Raw genomic sequence first — 23,232 nt, forward strand, 5'->3', positions numbered from 1 at the left:
AGGTTTTTCCCCCCAAGTTTTCTCATTAGTCTAAATTGATAAGAGAATGTGCTGCTTTATTACTTACAGTAATAACATTGTTTATCTATTTGGATATGAAAATAGAAGTTGTATTTATAAACAGCTGAAATGAGAGAAAATAAGCAAAAGCCCAGCAAATTGTTATACTTTTAGATGAATCATTTATCAGAGTTTGGTAGTTTCTACAGTCGTGGATAAGATCTTTTACCATGTTGTAAACCTTCATGGAAACAAAATTATATTTAACCTGTATCTCTGCTAAAAAGTTTTTGTAATAAGAACAATCTGATTTAGGATTATGGTCAGGCTCATTTTTAGTATATGCTAAAGCATCTGTCACTTGCACAGACTGGTAGGGGTCTCAGCAATTTTTTTTTTTTTTTTTTTTTTTTTTTGATGGGAGACCACCTGGGAATACTGGGTGCTGTAGGCTTTTTTTTTTTTTTTTTTTTTAATAATTCAGTTTTCTTGAGATCTGTTCACATACCATATAGTCATATAAAGAGCAAATGTTTTTTAACAAGGTGAAACTTTGATTCCAATTTTTTAGGAAACAAAGGAGAAGCAACCTAAATAGCTAAAGTACTTCTGATAACACTAATACAGTTTAATGAATAGATCTAGGTGGGCTGATAATGGCATTGTTAAGTGAAAGATGCAAAGTTCACAGTTGTTTTATGTAAATGGAGACTATCTAGAATGGAACACAGGAAACCACACACACTGGTTACTTATAGGATGGTAAGGAAATTTGCTGTTCATCATGTGTACTTTTAAATTTTTTGAATTTTCATTGTATCTTAACAGTTCCACAGTCCCTTATTTGCAGTTTCAAAACTGAAAAACCCTTAAAATGTAAAGGTTGTTAGTAAACTCATTTGGCAGCAAAACATAATCTAAACTGACAGGAGTCTTTATCTCACTTATTATGAATGTTCAAACTGTTTTGCACACCTGTGAATGTACTTGATTTTGGGGGGTTGTGTGCTGCAGAGCCTTTTGAGGGTGTTAACATCATATATGGTGTAAGCATTGTATTAGCTTTCTCAAATGCAAATGTCTTTGAATTCTGAAACACATACTACAAAAGTTTTGAATAAAGGACTGGACCTATACTTAATTAAAAGAAATGGAAACAAAAAATAGCAAAGGTAGTTACAAAAGCAGAACAACTGAGAAATGAAGTACTTGAATATTTTATACATAAATTTGGTATCTATTTTGGTGTGTTACTAAATAATGAAATCATTTGTCATCCCTTTGCTAGGAGGAGAAAACAGATAGTAAGAAGTCAGAGGAAAACATAAAGACAGAAGAACCATCAAGTGAGGAAAGTGATCTAGGTGAGGAGATGGTAGTTTGTATTTGATACCTTATGATATAGTCCTTTGTTGATTTTTATTAAATTGTCTAAATCAGTGCTGTCTAATAGAAATATGTGAGCCACATATGAAATTTAGTGTTTTCTAGTGGCCATGTTAAAAAAGTGCAAATTGACTGTTGCCTATTTTATGTTTTATTACCTCAAGTGAAACTAATTTGAATAATGTTTTATTTAAACCAATATATCTAAATATTTCAACCTGTAATCAGTGTAAAAAAAAGGTTAGATATTTTCCTTCTTTTTTCATACAAAGTCTTTAAAATCCAGTGTGTGTACTTTACACATTAACATTTCTCAGTTTGGATGTTAAGTTTTCCTTGGGAATTCTTGATCTTTATCTACATTTCATAATATTTGTGGGTGAAAAGTAGGGTCACACACCCAAATTGTTCTAAATTTATTTAAAAGTTTTCCAATAAATGAATTATCATCTATTTTTTGTTCTTTAGTTTTTACATCCCCCTTGATATAAACTGATTCATTATTTAGAATAGATTTGACTTTGAATCCAAAGCATAACAGTTTTAAAACCTTATCTGTACAAGTTTAGTAAACTCGTAACTCTTCTGTCAATTCAGTATTACATCAAATTAAAGGGGTGATGCATAAATTGCAACACTAAATTTATCGTATTATTTTTCAGATTTCCTTGTAATTTTTTCTATCAATTTATGTAAAGTCTGTTAAAATTAAACCTGCATATTGGTTCATGTTAGAAAAATGTGAAATAATTATTTCAATTTGTGTTATGAAAAGTTTCAATTTCAACAAAAATTCTTATGCTAGTTTAGCTAGGTTTTATAAATATGTTTTTCCTTTCCTTGGAGCTTCAAATTTAGCTTGGTCATATTTTGTGTGTTATGGTGAGAAAATGCAAATCACACTGACATTTTTTTATCTTTGGGTATTGACCATTTGGCACATATTTTTTTTTCCCCCTAAAAAAATCTTGAATTCGAGTTAGCAGTACAGTAAGTTGTATAACTCTTTTACAACTCAGCATTTGCTAATGAGCATTAGCAAAGAACCACAAGATCATTAAATGAATTACCTTCAGATTCTTTCAACTGTTCCATAAATTGGCAATGGTTATAGCATTTGCATCCTGAATGATATTTAACAGTTCTATTCATGACAGTTCTCAGAGTCTGCTTCAGAAAATTGATGACAGATGTTTTCAGTATATGTCATACGGTGAAATAAAACTAAGAGAAATGTCATTGTCATGTTTAAAAATTCTAAAGAATATAAACTTTTGACCTAACGTACCCAGAACATCTTTTGGTGATAGAAACTGCTTTTTTCATGGGTAGCTGAAATTCTTTGACAGATAAGATGATTCAAAAATATCTTTGCTAGGAGTTTGATTTTTTTTTTTAAGGCTATAAATTGACAAAATTTCTTCATAAATTTGGAAGTCTTCTGAGACTAAATGGGTAAACTCATCTTGCACAGCTTGTCTAAAAGCTAAAGAAAAGTACTTGGAATTTTTCAAACATTGAATCAATTGATCTTTGCTATTGTAAGAAAGTTCTTCTGTGAGCATTTGTTGGCAGTGTAATTGAAAATCTTTCATTTTTTTGTAAAATATCTTTTTTAGTCTCACAATTTCTTTTACCAACTCTCCATCTAAAAATGGTTTTCTTTTTTGTCACATTTCAAGTTTTCTATGGTCGGATAAAAGTACAGTCTCAGTTCCTGTTAAATTGTTTAGAAAATTTTCTGTTACACATTTAATTCTGATTTCAGGTGGCTAATTTAAATTTTATTTCTTTAACTGTTAAGAGAAAACTTATCAGATTCACTATATATTTGCTTAGAATGTCTCTTAATATTTTCCGCATTGTTTAAAGCTTTTTGTTATACATAACAAACAGGATTTTTTGTTTTGCTCCATTGCAGCAAATCATAGTTGCCACTTGTCATGAAATTTGCAACATACCTCTTTCCAGTCTCTCTGCTGTTTTGGTAGTAGTAACTCAGTTCTGCATTAGTGGAATGTCTTTATTTCAGATTTAAAAAGTAGTCCACTAATTTTTTTAAACCTGAAAAATTATTTATATTATTATTAAAATAAATACTTCATTATAGTTTAATCAAAGTATCACTGTAACTTGTGCTATCTGCATATAACACATTTTTCAAAATGCATTACAGTGTTACACTAGTGTGTAGAACACATTATTTGCACTGAATCAATTCTTTGACACTGGCTAGATCAGTGATGTGTCTTATGTATAATACCATGCCTGCGCCAACGTTGGCACTACAATACAATGAATGATAAACATCTCACAAGTTGTGACAGTGAATTGTAGTCTTACCAAACAATAAAGTTGTGTTTAATGGAGAAATATTTTATAATGTGCCAGAATTTGAATGTAAATTAATTGAAATTAAATAAAATTAAAAATTCAGTTAATTGATAGCACTAGCCACATTTTGAGTTTTTAAATAACCTTATGTGGTTAGTGGCTACTGTGTTGGACATTGCAGATCTTATTGTCATTTTCTTGGCTTTGGCAGAAATTGACAATGAAGGAGTTATTGAACCAGACACTGATGCTCCTCAAGAAATGGGAGATGAAGCTGTAGAGGTAAATTCAGTGACCTGTTTTCTGCTTTTTGTAAGGAATGTGAAGGCCTCTCCTGTTGCAATGATTTTAGGACATGACTCTCCTAGGAAAAGCACATACAGGCATACCTCAGGTATTGCAGGCTTTGTTCCAGACCACCACAATAAAATGAGTCACACAATTTTTTTTGATTTCCCAGTGCTTATAAAAGTTATGTTTACACTACACTGAAGTCTGTTAAGTGTACAGTAGCATTGTGTGTAAGAAAAACATTGTACAGACTGTAATTAAAATGTGTTCACACAAACATGGAGTGAGTACATGCTTTAGAAAAACGGTGCTGATATACTTGTTCGACATAAGGTTGCTGCAGACATTCCAATTTGTAAAAAATGCAGCATCTGCAAAGTGCGGTAAAACAAGATATCTCTGAATTAAATCCTTCTCTGACTCAAGACATTTAGGGAAAACACTTTGGTACTATATATTTTATTTTTGTTTGTGAAAATTCCCATGTTATTTTTAGCCATACTCTTACAATGTCTGAAATCCTTATTTTGTTTTACATGCTATTTCAATTTGCATCTAATTTCATTGCTCTTTAGACTATAGAGTTCACCTAAAGTATATGGAATTGCCTGTTAATAGGATATCTAATGCCAAATTGTTTTCCAAATGGGTTGTGTCATAGTGGGGTCAGTTTTGGTTACAAGAGGCAGAAATTGGTTCTTGGGAGTGAGGTTGAAAAATGCAGGTACAGCAATGGCTAGTGGGTCCTCCAAATGATCATTACACACTGTATTTGGGTAGGGGGTAGAAGGTGGCAGGAAATAGGGGGAAAGCATGTCTAGAAAGGTTCCTTAGGGAATTGATAATGGGAAAAAAGGTTGAGAATCACTATAATACAGCAACAGTAGTTTGAAAGTGGTTGGTTCATTTCTTCAACACTTGATACTGTCAGATATCATTTTTTTTTTAATCTTCATTTTATTGAGATATATTCACATACCATGCAGTCATACAAAACAAATCGTACATTCGATTGTTCACAGTACCATTACATAGTTGTACATTCATCATGTCAGGTATCATTTTGCTGAGTTAATTGTGTGAAAATGTATGGCCTTGTGGTTTTTAATTTGCATTTCCCTAAAATCTAATAAAGTTGAGCATACTTTAATGTTAGTGGTCACTCACAGATATTTGTGAAATCCTGTTACATCTTTTGCCCATTTTTCTGCTGGTTTGTCTTTTACTGATTTATTGCTCTTTTGTATTCTGGATACTAATAATTTGTTTTTTTTTATGTGCTTCACAAATTTTCTACTAGTTTGTGGCTTGTCTTTTCACTTTCTTTACATTGTGTCAATAAACAAGTTCTTTTAAAGCAAATTGACTCTTTCCTATTTTATGTTTTATTACCTCAAGTTTACAACTGTTCTAATAGATTGTTCGATTGTTTTTTCCTTCTGAAAATCTTTTTAGGTTCGCCGCCAGCGCAAATATATTGAAGAATTCCTCTCCCTACCAATTTGCAATGCCAAAATACCATACTGTTTCCATTTATGTGTGGGCCAGTTTTGGCACACTTTTATTATATCTAATTTTTTCCCCCAGCATTAAAGTCACATTGTCTCATAGAGCTTGATACTAATGTTGCTGTATGGTAGGGTAGGGCCCCTCAATACTTCAGTAGTATCCTGGCTGTTCTTGGCCCTTTGTTCTTCATATAAATTTTACGATTAGATTGTCGAACTTCCCCCTCCAGAAAAAACAAGCCCCCCCCATTAGAATTTCACTGAATTTAAATCATTTTAGGGAAAAGATATATCTGCTTGCTATTGAGATTAACAGCCATGGATGTGGTAACTAATTTTTAGCTCTTTTTCTAAATGTCTTTCAATAACTTATTAACATTTTCTCTGGAAAGGTCTTGTACATCTTAGTTAAGAACAAAATATAAATACTTTTTGTCGCAATTTGTAAAAGGAGTTTTAAAAAATTATACGTTCTGTTTGTCAGTGCTGCTGTTTATTGATATGTTCTGTTTATTCATGTTTCACTTCAGTGTGTCAGGTTTGTGATAATTTTATTTCTTCTACTTGGGATTCATTGGACTTCATTAAAGAAATTCAAGTTGACTTTCTTTATCTCCGGAACACCCTCAACTATTTTCTCTTTTAAATACTGCCTTTTCCCCATTCCCTCTCCTATCATTCTGCAGCTCTGGTTAGATATAGGTTAGGCTTTTTCACAGTTTAGTTCCATTTCTATCTATCTGTGCTGAATTACGAGTACTTTCTATATTTAATTTGCTGTTTGTTCCATTGATGTTTGAATTTTGAGTTTTTATATTTTTCATTTTAAAACGTTTACTTTGGTTCTTTTTGAAGTCTGCTTAGTTATCTATAAAGATCTTGCTCTGTACTGCTTTTGAGATCTTGATTTTATTCCTTTAAACACATTAAATTCTTTGTTGGACTCTTGCTGGTCTTACTCTTCTGTTATTTTTCCTGGCTCTTGCTCATTGGGATACTTTGTTTACTGGTGGGTATGTTACCCAGTTTGTGTGTGTGAAAGAGATTTTGACAATGAATTCTTTGCAACTTTACCAATGGAAAATTTTTGCGGTCTGGGTGGAAGATGTGTTTCACCAAAGGAGGGATGATGGGTATGTTACTATCAAATCTCTTAAGTTAGCACTCCCAACTCAGGACCACTTTTAATTCTCAGCTTTATTTTTTGTTGTAATTTTTAAACTACAGAGGTAATGTGAATCCCACAGTAATGGCTGGCTTGTGGTTGTAACTTTCAGATTTTTTAATCCTCCAAAGTTGGCTGTCCCTTGTTTTAGACAGGTTTATTTTTGTTTTAATACCATTATGCTTACAGCTGTAGGTGTTTGGGGTACCGTATTTATTTGGGGATTGGGTTTCTGATTAGACCATATACCATCTCAGAATTGCAGGGTCACTAGGGCTTGGCATCTGGCACAAGGGTGAAAGCAGATGGATTGCTTTCTTGGCTGTCTCATTGGATTTTAGCCTTCATTTAATCTTTGTCTTTGAGGATTTCTACATCTTTGGTAGATCAGAAATGGGTTTTTAATAGTTGTTTTTAGAATCATTGAGGGTATCATGTTGCCATAAACAGAAGTCTTACCTTTTTTAAAAAAATTACCCTTGCTTTGTAGGGTGTCTTAATTAGCTGGTAAAGTGTGTCTTCCTTTGTTTTTTTTTTTAATTTTAAGTTTGTCCAAAACTAATATTTGTTGGAATTGCTTTGAATTTATTGAGTAACTTCGGAGTGGATTAAAATATTCAAAATAATATCCTTTCCATGAACGTGGTGTGTATCTCAAGATTTCTTCAAGTTGCCTTTGTGTCCATTAATAGCATTTTACTCCCTATAAACTACAGGTTTAGTTTCTATTGTGAGTGGTATCTTATTCTGTTATATTTTATAATTAATTTTTCCTGATGAGGAAGTACTCTGGTTTTTGTTTTTATGTTCCTCTTGAATCTGACAACTTAATTGTCTTTTAAGTTTAAAAACTTGTTGGTTCCATTGGATCTTCTAGGTAGAAATAGAGTTTGCCACTCTCCTTCCAGTTCTTAACTCTGTCAAATCATTTTCTTAATAAATCGGCCAGCACTTCCAATAATATTTTGAGCAGTAGTGGTGATAGAGTGTTTGTTCTTCCCTAATGTTAAAATGCTTCTAAACTTTGCATTTTAGGTAGGAAGTTTGCTGTAAGTTTTTGTTCTTACTAATCTTTGTACTGTCAGCATCCTATACAGTTCTTGTTCATCTCTTATAGGGGCTTAGTAGATGTTACTGGAACACAGGAATGACACCTTCCTCTTCTGAAAACTAGCTTTTCACTCTTTGTGAAGAGATTCGATTTTAGTATTTATGGATATCTAGGAAGGGGGTGGTAAGACTAGGGCAGAACATCCTACTTTGGTTGGGATGGAGGAAAAACAAAAGCTCATGTCTAAAGCAGAGTGTGGGGTGAAATTTACTGTTGTTTGGTATAAAAGATTAAAGTTCATTGTGTGTATTTTCTTAATAATCAGTTATGATTATCCTCTTGTTCCCTGGAGACTAGAGAAGAATGAATGAAAATAAGAGTTGTGACTACCTATCCCACAAAAAGTACAGATTGCTTCTTTCTCTCTTTGCTTTCTTTACTACTTCTAAGTTAACCTTCAATTTCCCCTTAGATAACTGAGGAGATGATGGATCAGGCAAATGATAAGAAAGTGGCTGCCATTGATGCCCTAAGTGATGGTGAGTGATTTTTTTTTTTCCTCTTTTCTTCATATCCTAAATATTCTCTTCTCTACTGCAGTAACTATTAAATAGCAGGAGAGTGGAAGTGAATTCAAGTTTTTTATGTCATACTGGAGTGTTTTTCACCCACTCCTTCCCCACTGTTAAAGTGGATTATACTTAGGTATCAACCAACTACCTTGCCTCAGAGCATGGACAGATCCTAATCTGACTTAAAGCCTCTGCTTTCCTGACTGGATCACGGTGTTTCTCCACTGAGAGAAGACTTTAAAAAGTTAAAAGGCTTTCAAAGAAAATAGTGTTGGAACAGCAGCCTGCAACTTTTTGCACAAAAACCCCCTTGACAGATGATGTTCATAGGCATAAGATTCTTGTCCTAGTCCGTGCATTCTAGATCGGCTTCAGAATATCCTGTCAGAGTGGGAGAGTGCAGATATTACTAAGTATAATGCTTGATCAAGTTAAAAAAACAATTTATAAACTTGGGTACTGTGACTAATATCAGTAACATTTCCTGCATATCCCTTCATAACTGTGCGTTAGTGTGTCACAATGTCATTAGTTGAGTAGATGCTGCCATATAATCTATGCATTTGGACCTTATTCATAGACTTCGAAAATGACAAAATTTTTGTTTTACTTTATGAGTTCAGCATTGCTGTCCAAGTTGGCAAATATAATCAGTTTTTTCTTTTGTTATAATCCCATCACTTTCTTCGTTTAGATCCTTATCACATTTATACTAGTACAATTGCCTTTTAATAGTTGCCTGTCTGAACTGTCTCTTTATTGCTGTCTATTCTCTGACCCTCGGTTATTCTTACTCAGAACTGCTTTTTATTATGTTACTTCCTTTCTTGTAACCTGAGACTAACTTTTTGCATATGTTATGGAGATCATCTTCATTATAGCATTGCAGAACTGCTAGACTTTGACCTTATATTTTAATCTTCCAGCCATTTTTACTCCTTTTTGAACATTAACCTTCCATTCCAGCCAGATTTCACAGTCCTAGAATGTTCCTTTACTTGTGCTCCACTGCTTCTTTTTAAAGTTCTTCACTTAGGTCACCTTTTAATACAGACCCATCAGTTGATCCCAACCACTGCTCTTTCCAAGACCATTCCTTTTCCACACTAATCTTTTCTTAATTTTCCCAGTTCCTAAGATTTCTATTCATCCAACATTAATTTAGTGCCATCTACATGCCTGGCAGTTTTAAAATGTTTTCACATGCATTATTTCATTCACATTTCATTATTTTAACAGATTGACAACCTGAGGGCTCAGAAGTGGTGTGACTTACTTATGACCTTCTATACTATACCAAAACCTCATTTATTGTGTCACTCATGTTGGCATGTTGTCCTGTATTTTTTAAAATTCATTTTCTTATTGTCTTAGCAATATTTAACAAAAAGAATGCAGCTGTCACGTAATAAGTCATATTCCTGTTTCTCCGTGTTATATTCCAAGCTCTGTGTATGTAAACTTGTCCTAGTTCTAATTTTTGAATAGGTGCAAATTATAGTCTAACTTAATGAATAAAACACTAACATTCTAAGCTAGTGGTTGTGGGTTCAAGCCCCACCTAAGGTTGGTGAAGGCACATTTCCCTGGAGAGGCAGGAACGTAGTTAAAGACTGGACTCTGGAGCCAAAATATCTGGGTTTTACTCACTCGGAAAACTTGGGGAAGTTACTTTTTTAGTCTCTGTTTCCTCCTCTGTAAAATAGAACAATACTTACCTGATAGGGTCTTGAGGAATAAGTCTGTAAATATGTGCCCTATGCCTGAAATATTAGCACATACTAAGATGTTTCCAGCTTTCACATTATTAGTACATTGTTATTATACTTTTGCAACTTGATAGATTTATTCAACAAATATAATTGTTCCAAACCAGGTTAGTCCCAAGACCAGGCTTGGAGTTAGACATGTGTTTAATAGGACTGACTGACAGGAGGTATGGTTCCACGGCAGCACCCAGCCAAGGAAGACAGAAGTTAGTGCTCTGTAAAAGTGGGGGGTGCCAGGGGGTGGTTTATAAAGGTTAGGATGAGGAGGTTGTGGACACAAGGGTGTGGAGATTTATCAACAGTGATCTGGGGAGGGGAGTTTCAACCCTTTGTTTACAATACGTTTTTTCCTCACCTGGGGAGGTCTGATAACTGCTAACATTTGTCCCAAATAGGCACTGTGGAGGAGAACGGGGTCCAGGCCTTAGGTCCTCATACATATTGAAGGTTTACTATGTTCCAGGCTGTGTTCTGGATTCTGGATGTATAGTGGGAAACAAAGTCCTTAACCTCATGGAGCTCATTTTAGTGGGGAACAAAAGTAAACGAATTTATAATATGATGTCTGCTGGGAACCACGAAGAAAAGTAGAGCTGAGTAAAAAGATAGTGATGGAGGCAATATTTTATATATGGTGGGTCGGGAAGAAATCTGAGGAAGTGAAGGAGCAGACTGTGTAAAGAAGAACACTTAAGACAGAGGGAAAAGTACAAAGACTGAATTCTGGGAGCATGTGCCTGTTGGACAGTTCAGTATTCAAAGAATAGTAAAGAGGCCAGTGTGGCTGGAGTGAGGTATGTGAAAGAGATATAGAGTGGAGTGGTAGAATTGAGGTCAGAGAGGTATCTTGGGAGTGGAAGATGGGTGGGAAGGGTTTTGGTGGTTAGGGAGAGAACTAAAGGACTTTGTAGACCATGCTAAGGACTTCAGATTTTAACATTAAGGATGAGAGAAAGCCATTGAGGGATTTTTTATTAGGAGAGTTTCACAGTAAGATGCGATTTACTTTGGAAAGGGTTTATTCTTTTCACTCTATGTAGATCAGGTTATGGGGCAAATAAAGGAGAAGTAGCCAAAACATGATAAATCTGACCCCTTGTAGAAGAGAGAGAAAGAAAATTGGGTAGGAAAAGTCTTAGACTGTGGTGTGTTTCTAAGAAATTTTCAGTAAGCCAGAGTTCCCCCTTAGCGGAGTCACTCATCTCACAAGAAGTGACCAGCTTTTTAGTATCCTTCTGTACTCGATCATTAGCTGGGAGCAGCCCTTACGAAGTGTGGCCTTGAATGGCAACAGCTGGGGTCTTTAATCAGTTATACTCCCCACAGTGGTTGTAAGAGATGCATTTTCATGGCATTCCAAAGTGGAAGCAAGAAGTTAAGTCTTATGCTGTAGTTCAAGCGGTTTCAATTTGGGCAGAGGCTCCCAAACTTGGGTTTATAGTGCCTTGTGTGTCTCCATTTTTTCACAGTACTCCTGATGCCAAAAGAAATAGCTTATGCTTTCATGTATAAAGTAAATTTCATTCTTAAATAATCATCTTTACCTTCTGATAGGCTGTGGGTATTTATTGGCATTGAAAAGCTCCTCAGTTCTTGGAGTCAGATTGGACACGGCCCCCTCATTTCCTATTGCACATCAGTTTTTGTGCATCACTTGCTCTTTATCATAGCAGTCATCAGAAGCACAGTTTTGCAAAGACTTCGTCAAAAGGAATGTGGTGATCCATTGTTGCAACTGTAAGCTAACTCGAACCAGCAGTTTTTGTGGTCAGGTATCACTGTGTTTCCCTTGAAAATTTAAACTGTCCCGTGACTCCTTGCTGCATGGTTTTGAAACGCAGGTTATAAGTGAGATTTAGATTTTGGATATATGTTGAAGGTAGAGCTAAAAGAATTTAGATTTTAGATGGGGAGTCAAAAATGATTCCAATATTTTTGGCTTGAACTAGATCAGGAATTGTCAAAATACAGCCACCTGTTTTTTGTAAAGTTTGATGGAATTCAGCCACACCTGTTCACTTATGTATTGTCTGTGACTGCTTTCACATTACAACAGCCGAGTTTGATTAATTACAACAAACTGGTCTGTCAAGCTTAAATGATTAAATGGCCCATTGCAGAAAAAGTTTGCTGGCCCCTGGACCAGATGAATGGAGGAGCCACTTAGTTGGCAAGATAGGGATGGAGTTTTGAACATGGTAGGTCCGAGTTGATGCTTAGACATCCAAGTGTAATAACTTGTAATAGATATCTGTAATAATAACTATATGACTTAATTAACATTTTTCTGTTTTTCTTGACTCCTCAAATTTCCTTTGGCCAAGAATTGTTTTAGACTGTATGCAAAGAACCATTGTGTTTCTCTAGTATGTCTTATTTGTTTAAAAAACTTAATTTAAGAGACTATTTTAATTTACAAAGAAACTATGGGAATGGGATATAATTGAATGAATTTAAAATGTGGTTTGGGGTCCTTACGGGAGCTCTAGTTTTCAAACTTAATGCGTCCTTCTAAGAATGTAGTAATGTACTGTTTGTTTTAGAGGATTGTGTGCCAAAAGATTTTCTCTGTCTTGAGTGATACACGACATAGGTGTTTGCTTTGAAAAGCTGGTTTTGTATATTACTTTAGACATAAGTCTTTTAGTACCGTGGTAAGAAAAGAACGTAGAATACTAATCTAAATGTTAAGATAATATCAGGTAAGAGAGCAACACTTTTTTTTTTTTTTTTTTTTTTTTAATCCTCTGAGTATTTCTCAAAACTTTCATTTTACTTTAGGTGAACTACAGAAAGCCATCAACTTGTTCACAGATGCCATTAAGCTGAATCCTCGCTTGGCTATTCTGTATGCCAAGAGGGCCAGGTGAGAACTCTAAACAAAAAAAGCATCCCTTAGTCAATAATTTTAGCTCATTCGCTTAAATAGAATTGCTTCTGCAGAAATCTCAAAGGTTTATTGTATGAAATTTATATTTTTTAATGTCACACTTATTTTTTAGTGTCTTCATCAAATTACAGAAGCCAAATGCTGCCATCCGAGACTGTGACAGAGCTATTGAAATAAATCCTGATTCCGCTCAGCCTTACAAGTGGCGAGGGAAAGCACACAGGTAATAATGGAATGTAGTTATTTTCAGAATCCTTTTTCAAATTTAAATCTAATGTTTTAATATTCTTCGGTAAAACGCTCTTCTCCTAAAGATTTAGTTTCAGAGAAATTGGGCTCAGTATAAAGAATTGAAAGAATATAATAAGGAACAAAATAAGAAAATAAAAATCCTTTTCACTACTTCCATTCAAAGAAAATCACTGTTATTCTGTAAGTAAGGATTTTTCTCAAAATTATCTCTAAACAAGAGAGAGAGAGTGCCCTTTTGTTCTGGTTTGCTAATGCTGCCCTTTTGCAAAACACCAGAAATGGGTTGGCTTTTATAAAGGGGGTTTTTTGTCCTCTCTCAGCTTCTCCAGAGCAAAAGTCTACCTTGAATGGTCGTCTTCAGAATGACTCTAAGTTGCAGCTCTAAGGTTCTTCTGTTTGTGAGTTCCTTTGTACAACTCCAGTGATCCAATTAACGCCCCTCTCCCCCGAATGGGTGGGGTAACACCTCCATGGAAATTATCCAATCAAACATTTCACTCAGAGTTGACTGAGTCACATCTCCATAGAAACACTCAATCAAAGGATTCTAATCTAATCAACACTAATATGTCTGCCTCCACAAGATTGCATCAAAGATAATGGTGTTTTGGGGGCCATAATATATCCAAACCAGCACACCCTTATATCTGTGTCCTTATAAAATTTCTCTTATTTTTAGACTTTCTGTTTTAACTTAAGAAGAACAACCAATATGTTATAGAAGGAATATGCTAGCTTGAAACTACTTTAGTCACTGTTAGATCACCTGAAAAATTATTGAAAGAAGAAAATAAAGAGACAGATTTAACCAAGATTAGTAATTATTTCAGGGGGCAAAACTTAATGTTGTGCACATGACTGCTTGCAGCTTCAGAATGAAATATCCAATAATAGCATCTTTCATGGATTGAAAAAGTGTTGTACTTCAAATGTGCGTGGGAAATGAAAATGGATATTTTTGGGACAACTGTGTTTATTAGGTGACCCTGTAAGATAGTTCTAGCAATTAGGAAGACAATAGTCCAAGATAGAGATGCAAAAAGTCAGAATAAAGATCATTAATGATATGTCGGAATAGGAAAAGTCCATGCCTTGCTCTTAATCCTTTTGAGACTCCATTGGTCTTTGAGCATTTCTTTGATTTCTGGTACAAAATAGCACTGGCCCATCTTGTACTTGGATCATTTCAGACTTGCAGTAAACCTTTTCTCCAAGACATTGTGACTCATTTTAGTAGGGATGGTATTTAGAAACAAGTTTTGGGCACTACATTAGTTCGTTGCTTTTGGGTGTTACATTGCTTCTGTCATTTCAGTTGGCAGAGCTAGAAAAAACACTTTAAAGTCATGATTTTTTAAAAACCTCATGAAATGAATTTATACTGATATTTCCAATTAAAATTTAATGTTAAAATGTTTTCTCTTGCCTTTTTTTAATTTTTGACGGTTTTCTCCTACAGTGAAAATATTTGTCCCTAATAGCATGTATACTTAATCCTTTTCTACAATATGGATAAAACAGTTTCAGAATTACAATACTTTTAAAACAGTATACTTACTAAGAGAAGTTTAAAGTGTTTTGTAGTTCTTCTTATCTCTGTATCCACTGGACAGTCATAGTACTGTTTTACTAGCTATTTGAATTAGTTTTTTCTATGTGGTTTATGTTACCAACATGATGTATGTTTAGCCTCTTATATTTCTGTTTGTATTCAGGTGGTTGTTTGCTTTTTTCCCATTCATTCTGATTAATTTTATTTTCTGAGTGTAAACATTCACATGTTTAAGGAGTCAAAACTGAGAAAAAAGGTATACCCAGGGAAGTCTTAACTTCCATTGGTACCTGCTTTATCCCATTATTACCTACCCCTAGCAACCATTAGTTTCTGATTTATCCTTTCTGTTTCTTTTTTCAATAAAAGGTGCACGCATGTATATATTGTTTCTCCTATTGTTTTAGTTTGCTAATGCTGCCAGAATGCAAAACACCAGAAATGGATTGAAACAATCCATTCAACCAACAGTGGAACATTTAATTGATTCATGAAAATGGATTATGAAAGGGGGTTTATTTGGTTACACAGTTACAGTCTTAAGGCCATAATGTGTCCAAGGTAACGCATCAGCAATTGGGTACCTTCACTGGAGGATGGCCAGTGGTGTCTGGAAAACCTCTTGTTAGCTGGGAAGACACGTGGCTGGCATCTGCTCCGGAGTTCTGGTTTCAAAATGGCTTTCTCCCAGCACGTTCCTCTCTAGGCTGAAGCTCCTCTTCAGAATTTCACTCTCAGTTGCTCTTGGGGCGTTTGTCCTTTCTTAGCTTCTCTGGAGCCAAAGTCTGCTTTCACCAGCCATCTTCAAACTGTCTGTCATGCAGTTCCTCTCTTCTCAGCTTCTGTGTATTCTTCAGCGTGTCCTTCTTGGCTGTAGCAAGCTCACTCCTTCTGTCTGAGCTTATATGGTGCTCCAGTAAACTAATCAAGGCCCACGCTGAATGGGCGGGGCCACACCTCTGTGGAAATATCCAGTGAAACATCTCGCCCACAGTTGAGTGATCACATCTCCACGGAAACATTCGATCAGTCTTCAACCCAATCAACACCGATAAGTTTCCTGCCCACACAAGATTGCATCAAAGATAATGGCGTTTTGGGGGACATAATACATCCCAACCAGCACACCTATTTTATACAGAAGGTAGCATGCTAAATACACATGCTAATCCTGCTTTCGAAGTTAGGGCTCTACATGCTTTTTTTCTGTAAATTTCATAATCTTTTAAATTTTTTTTTTCTTTTTTAGTGGATCAGCAGTTAATAGAATTAACCAACAGTGGAACATGGAATTGATTCATGAAAATTTATGGTTCAAAATTTAACTTTAACCTATTCTGTGACAATCTTTTCTTTTTTTCCTTTTTTTATAAGGAAGAAAGACACCATGCCACGTAAGTGAATTATGTATAAAAAGCTCTTAAAATGAGTTTAAATCTTTTTCAGACTTCTGGGCCACTGGGAAGAGGCAGCCCATGATCTTGCCCTTGCTTGTAAACTGGATTATGATGAAGATGCTAGTGCAATGCTGAAAGAAGTTCAACCGAGGGTATGCTAAAATAGAGAAGGGAAAGTAACTATATAATAATTCACATCTCTAGTGCTTAGGCCCTGGAAGCAGTAACTTACCTGAAAAACATACAAAGAAGTAAACATATACATAGTATGTAGTAACTGAAGCATTGTGCTCAAATCAGGAAGTCCCATTAGGCATTCATTTCTCATGCTTTATTATAGCAAGCTGTATTATTTTGGTCGCAAGCCTGCAGTGGAATTATAACCAGAAAATTCTAAATGTAAAAGGGGGTATCAGGTTTACAGTAAGCAAGGAAAGAGATGGAAAGTCTATAAAATATGATCCAAGAATCAGTCTATTCTGTTAATTTACTCTAAGTGTATACAGCCACTTATAAAGCAAGAGGGTCTTGCAGAAGTTTCAACCTTTTTAAAATGATAATACTGAATCCAAAAGCATATTCTAAGATGACTTCCCTCTAAAATAGTTAATTAAAATAATTTTAGAGCATTTACATGGTATATCTTTAGCTTTGTGAGCCAACTACCCAGAATTTATTACCAAAGGTTTTTAAATACTGGAAATTATTAAATTTAACTTACCTACCACTTGAGACTTTATTTGATTTTCTTTTTTGCTTCTTGTAACAGGGCTAACTCAGCAAGGTTGTGTGAGACCTTTGTTCTAGAACATGAGGGTCTTAAATAATCATGAACCAACTAAAGCAATGATTGAATGCCTAATCTTTTACCTTTATTTATTTTCTGAATAAATAATAGATTCCAGGTATTTGGCACTGATGATGTACTAGTGTCTAGTACATATATATGTATTTTCTATCTTAATCCCTATAGCAGATTATGAGACTGCATATCTCCCACCCCATCTTATGAATGAGGAAATTTAAGTATAGTTAGACTGTTTGAGAATAAGTGTTCTCAATCTCTGCCAGAGCAGACAACACTAATGGTACTCTTTCCTCCTGAACTCAGAACTTCCAAGAGTCAGGATTTCTGAAGTCTTAATTACTAGGCAGCTGGTAGAAACTGTTAGGCTTGAAGAATGGTCTTGCAGTTTGAAACTTCTTTCATCCTTGAGCTAGTTAATTGTTTGAGGAATTGAGATTGGTCTTGTTAAAGCCTAATGTCATGTCTCTCTCTATAAGGTAAATCCATCATTATTCTTTCCACAAAGAAAAGTAACTTAACAAAACTGTTATTTGTGTTGGCCTTAGTCAACTTTTGGAGAAGACTTATTTTTCTCACTTTTTTCCCCTAGGCCCAGAAAATTGCAGAACATCGGAGAAAGTATGAGCGAAAACGTGAGGAGCGAGAGATCAAAGAAAGAATAGAAAGAGTTAAGAAGGCTCGGGAAGAACATGAGAGAGCCCAGAGGGTAACGTTTCTACAACTATGCCATGAAGGGAAAATATAATTCAGAGTTTTTAGTATACCATTCTAATTCCTGACATTTAATGGTGATTGCTGTTCTATAGGATAATCGTACTACTATTAAGAGGTGGGGGTGTGGGGGTCTCCCTTTTCTTCATTATCTCTAATTTGTGAGGTTAACTAATTCTTTTTTTTTAATTCATTTTTATTGAGATATATTCACATACCATACAGTCATACAAAGCCATTCAGTTGTTCACAGTACCATTATATAGTTGTGTGTTCATCACCAAAATTAATTTTTGAACATTTTCATTACCACACACACAAAAATAATAAGAAAAATTAAAGTGAAAAAGAACGATTGAAGTAAAAAAGAACACTGGGTGCCTTTTTTTTTTTTGCCTCCATTTTTCTACTCATCCATCCATACACTGGACAAAGGGGAGTATGGCCCATATAGCTTTCACAATCACATTGTCACCCCTCATAAGCTACATTTTTATACAGTTATCTTCAAGATTTCATGGGTTCTGGGTTGTAGTTTGATAGTTTCAGGTATTTACTGCTAGCATTCTAATTCATTAGAATCTAAAAAGGGTTGTCTGTAATGTGCATAAGAGTGCCCACCAGAGTGACTTCTTGGCTCCTTTTGGAATCTCTGCCACTGAAGCTTATTTCGTTTCCTTTCACATCCCCCTTTCCGTGAAGAAGATGTTCTCTATCCCACGTTGCCATCTAGATTCCTCCCCAGGAGTCATATTCCACGTTGCTAAGGAGATTCACTCCCTTGGGTGTCAGATCCCATGTGTGGGGGGGGGGGGGCAGGGCAGTGATTTCACCCGCCAAGTTGGCTTAGCGAGGGAGAGAGGGCCACATCTGAGCAACAAAGAGGCATTCGGGAGAAGGTTCTTAGGCACAATCATAGGCAGGCCTAACCTCTCCTTTGCAGCAACAGTCTTCCCAAGTGTGAGTCCTGTGGTAGAGGGCTCAGTCCATCAAACCACCAGTCCCCTATGTCTGTGAGCACATTGGCAACCATCGAGGTGGGGAAGCCCAACATCCCTGCATTCTCCACCAGCAATTCAAGGGGGCTCTGCATATTTTTTTCATTGTGTTTTTTTTTTTTTTAATTTTTTTTAAATTAACTGTATCAAAAAATTTTTTTAAAAAAACATACAATAAAAAAATCTTTCAAACAAACCATAACATAACAAGGGAGTAAGAAAAAGACAACTAACCTAAAATAACTACTTGACTTCCAGCATGTTCCTATTCTACCCCAAGAAAATAACCTAATACAGCAACATTTCTGTGTACTTGTTCCTACCATACCCATCAGAAATTAACAAACCATAGTCATTCCTGAGAATTCCCAGAACGTTAAATTTATCCACGATAAGCTTATCTGTTCTTATTGGGCATATGTTCCCCCTTCATTAATTAATTCTTCAGTAGTGCTTATGTGTATCCAATTTACTCCTTTCAAGGCATTCTTATTTGTCCTTCTAAAATCAGGGATTTTTGCCAGTCAAATAATTAAAACTTAACAGTATTTTTCTATATTTTTTTGAGGTTGCTTGTCCTGACTTAAGTTTTGTGATTCCTACTGTTGAGTAGTGGATGCTTGGATATTTAGAATTGATTCCAGTTGTTTTTTATTTTTAGTTACAAAATCATATATAGAAAATTTAGAAAAAAGGAGAAAGCATGCATAATACCTCTACAGTATTGCTGCTACTGCTTCTGTTAGGATTTCTCCTAGGAATTTATTGGAAATCCATTTGGAAGTTTCGTTTTATTTTTCTGGGGTGGAGCAGGGGGTGTCCAGTATTGGAAGCTGTCGTTCTTATAAGCCTTCTAACTAGCTTAGTGTACAATTTTTTCATGATTTTTCATGGATAGGGTAGGGGTGGATAGCAAACTGTTCTCCCCATTACATTATTTATTTGCTTTCATTTTAAAGGAAGAAGAAGCCAGACGACAATCAGGAGCTCAGTATGGCTCTTTTCCAGGTATTTTTAAAGAAAAATTAAAACTGTTATTACTGTAAGTAATTGGTATATTCTGAGTTGGAGGCTCAAATATATATATTATTTAGTTCCATAGTCCTGGGAACACTGAGGAGTTTTTAAAATGTTAAAACATTTTAGAAACATTTAAAGGTTCATTCTGATTTTATGTTGGTGGAAGCACAGTTAATTTTCTTCCTGTAATTTGAGTATGTCTTTTTAATAGCTAACATATATTGATGCATGAGTATTATACTTTATGTTAAGAGATTATCTGTAATTACTTATTATGATGTAATCTCAGTACTTCTAAATTGCTGTAATGAGATTTTGTTCTAAACATTGATATTCATGAAGATACTTAGAAGCTCTGTATAGAATTATTAAGTATAAAAAAAGTGTTTTGAGCCCTATATGGAAATAGTACACATTCTTCCCTGTTTTGCAAATATCATTAATCACAAATTGCTAGCAAAGTAAAGCACTATTCTTGAATGATACTAGAAGCCAAAGATACAGGTAAAAAGAAAAAAAGGCACTCAGAAAAATTATTGAATGCTTCCTGAATGATATAGTATAAAATTGATGTAGAGACCACAAAGACATGAAAGGAAGTTCATAATTCTGGTGGGAAAACATCTGTCTCCAGCTACCTTTTCTTTTAATGAGGTTATATAGAGGCAGCTACATACCACTTATGCTTACATGCCACTACCTAGAACTTAGTTACATGGGCAGAAGGTGGAAAATGTAGATTCTGTTCTGCAAAGTCATAGGCCCAGCAATTAAGATTCTAATTCTTTAGAAAAGGGGAAGAACAAATATTGGGGATAACTTTCTGTTTGAAGACAAAGCTAAATAAATAAATAAATAAATAAATTTTAGCTCATAGTTTACTTATTAAAAATCTTATAAATAATCTTATTTGTCAGGTGTTTAGAAAATGAGTGCTAATGTATACTAGTATACATTATACTGTACATTATAATGTTTACTAGTAATAGAGATAATTTTTTCTTGTATGGATTTCATTTTCTGGATTTGACAAGCATGTTGGTTAACCTTTGTTGCTTTGGGCTGGTAAATTTTTTTATAGGTAGGAGCCAAGTTTTCAAAGCCTCGGGGTCAGTAAGGGCAGAAAAAGGAGCTAGAGGGTGTGGGGGGTGGTTCTCTTTGTTGTCCTAATCTTTGATTAAGACCATGTTTGAATTATCATAAATTACTCCCTTATTTTTATTTATTCATGATGGCTTTACTTCATCAGTAGGACACATTAATGTTAACCTGTCTTTCCCTTCAGGTAGTCCCTAAATTAGCATTGTTTTGATTTCAGAGTATCTCCAGTAGACATAATTTATGGCTAGTGAAGAAACAGAGAGAGGAAAGTAATTTTAGTTTGTACTCTAACAATGTGCTAGTCGAATAAAATCTTTTTCCTAGAGCATTATTTTCAGTAGAATCATGAGAAGTGCTTGTTTAAAAGGCAAATTTCCAGTTTCACTTTCAGAGATTTTGATTCTGTCTGGGTTGGAGATCAAGAATCCACAGTTTTTTTGTGGGAAGCCTTTCAGGTAGTTCTTGAAAGAATAACTACTCTCCTGGAAAACAGTAAAAATAAATAAATAAAAGAGAGAACCTAGAAAACCTAAACTTTATTATGAATTGCCTTTAAATTTAAATAATAACGAAAGAACGAGAAGATAGCATGACACTGAATTTTTAAATTTACAATCTTCAGAGCTGTTAGTTGGTTTCCTCTTTGTTTTTAAGATATGATTAGTTTTCTTTTTCAGCAATTCAGTCGTTTGGAAGAAATAAATCTAGAAGATAGCAAAATCTGAAATACTGCCTTATTTTTAGGAGAAAATTAGAAGTTACATATGGTGCCTTGTTAAATCCAGATAGAATGTTGAAATTACTTTGTGTTTAGTGGTACCCTTGTTTTTTGCAAGTGTGTGTGTTATTATTTTTAATCTGAAAGAAATAGTACAGCAAATCACATGTGAGTGCAGGTTGGTGTCTGTAAGGTTATTTCATTTATTCTTGCAGGTGGCTTTCCTGGAGGAATGCCTGGAATGGCAGGAATGCCTGGACTCAATGAAATTCTTAGTGATCCAGAGGTTCTTGCAGCCATGCAGGTAAGAATTGAAAAAACAAAGTTGGACTTTATATCATTAAGCTAATTCTTTCATAATTCTGTGCGGAGACAGAGGTTACTGTTTACACATTTTTTTGTTGTTGTTGTTGATCTGAATTACCAAATAGTCAGTTATGCAGTTGTGAAATTCATTTTCTCTTTTCAGATCGAGTGATTTAAATTTTTTTAATTGATTCATAGGAAATACTCAGTAGTAGTTGGTAGTTGTCATGTCCAGTGTCCTTTTCTTTGTGTAAGAACTGTATATGCTTTTTTGATTATCTAGATACATCAGGTAACTTAATTGAGCTTGGCTTTAAAGTGCACATTAATATTATTTAAATAATTGAAATGATGGTAAAAAATACTCTTATTGAAGTATTTTGAAGCGTACTTCAGGAATTTGTCTACTAGTTGATCTCCAGTCCAAATCCCAGTTGACTTGGCAATGACAAAATTATAGGTCTAAATAGAGACAGAGGATTTTGAATAATAAACTTCTTTAGCCAATAGGATGCTTTTAAAATACTAATAAAAACAAAAACCTGTCTTGCAGGATCCAGAAGTTATGGTGGCTTTCCAGGATGTGGCCCAGAATCCAGCAAATATGTCAAAATATCAGAGCAACCCAAAGGTTATGAATCTCATCAGTAAATTGTCAGCCAAATTTGGAGGTCAAGCGTAATGCCTTGTGACAAATAAAGCTTTTGCTGAAGGAAGAGCAACCTAGATCACTTAATGGATGTTGCAATAATAACAAACCAGTGTACCTCTGACCTTCTCATCAAGAAAGCTGGGGTGCTTTGAAGATAATCCCTACCCCTTTACCCCAAATGCAGCTGACATATTTTACAGTGGTTTGCAATTAGGATATTCACTGAGATAATGTTTTCCTATTAGGAATCACAAACTTAACCCTTTTTAAATCTTAAAAATATTTCAAACAAATTAAAAGGGTATACTAATTCCTGCATTTTTCTTTACTGATCAGTTTTTATTTTCCTTTGAGTTGGTTGGGTAAGGAAGAACTAAGGAAGATTTATTGCTTCAGTTTGAGCAGGAGGCAAATATAACTCATTTAAATAGATAAAGTTGGAATTGGATCTTTGGTTACTGAGACAGTTTGATTTGTACTTTCAAATGCTTTATTTTTAAAAAATGATTTATTTAGATAATAAAACTATTGGGACCACCAGTATTGCAATAGGACCTGGGTAGGAACTGGAAGTACTTGGTGGGACAGCAGTCTTATTACATTTTATGTAATATGAGCCTCTGTGCAGGTTGCATTTAAATCTTACACTTTCGTGGTGAAGGGATGATTTTTGTAATGCTGCAGGAGAGTTGGATTACTTAGCTCTGTTCTTGTCCAATATATAAAATAAATGTTTTGTATTATTTCCATA

The 23,232-nt window shown here is 34.7% G+C and overlaps 1 protein-coding gene across 1 annotated transcript in view; it reads left to right on the forward strand.

Moving 5' to 3' along the window:
• ST13 (ST13 Hsp70 interacting protein) overlaps window positions 1-23,232 on the forward strand; it is a 31,117-nt gene extending 7,885 nt beyond the window's left edge. Inside the window, exons 3-12 of the mRNA XM_037846464.1 lie at window positions 1,289-1,364; window positions 3,932-4,002; window positions 8,208-8,274; window positions 12,858-12,942; window positions 13,079-13,189; window positions 16,217-16,319; window positions 17,565-17,681; window positions 19,644-19,692; window positions 21,739-21,827; window positions 22,383-23,232. Of these exons, the coding sequence (XP_037702392.1) occupies window positions 1,289-1,364; window positions 3,932-4,002; window positions 8,208-8,274; window positions 12,858-12,942; window positions 13,079-13,189; window positions 16,217-16,319; window positions 17,565-17,681; window positions 19,644-19,692; window positions 21,739-21,827; window positions 22,383-22,511 (897 nt within the window). The 3' untranslated portion in view covers window positions 22,512-23,232. The remainder of the gene's footprint in view (window positions 1-1,288; window positions 1,365-3,931; window positions 4,003-8,207; window positions 8,275-12,857; window positions 12,943-13,078; window positions 13,190-16,216; window positions 16,320-17,564; window positions 17,682-19,643; window positions 19,693-21,738; window positions 21,828-22,382) is intronic.

This window comes from Choloepus didactylus, chromosome 8 (assembly GCF_015220235.1).
Source record: "Choloepus didactylus isolate mChoDid1 chromosome 8, mChoDid1.pri, whole genome shotgun sequence".
Lineage (NCBI taxonomy): Eukaryota > Metazoa > Chordata > Mammalia > Pilosa > Megalonychidae > Choloepus > Choloepus didactylus.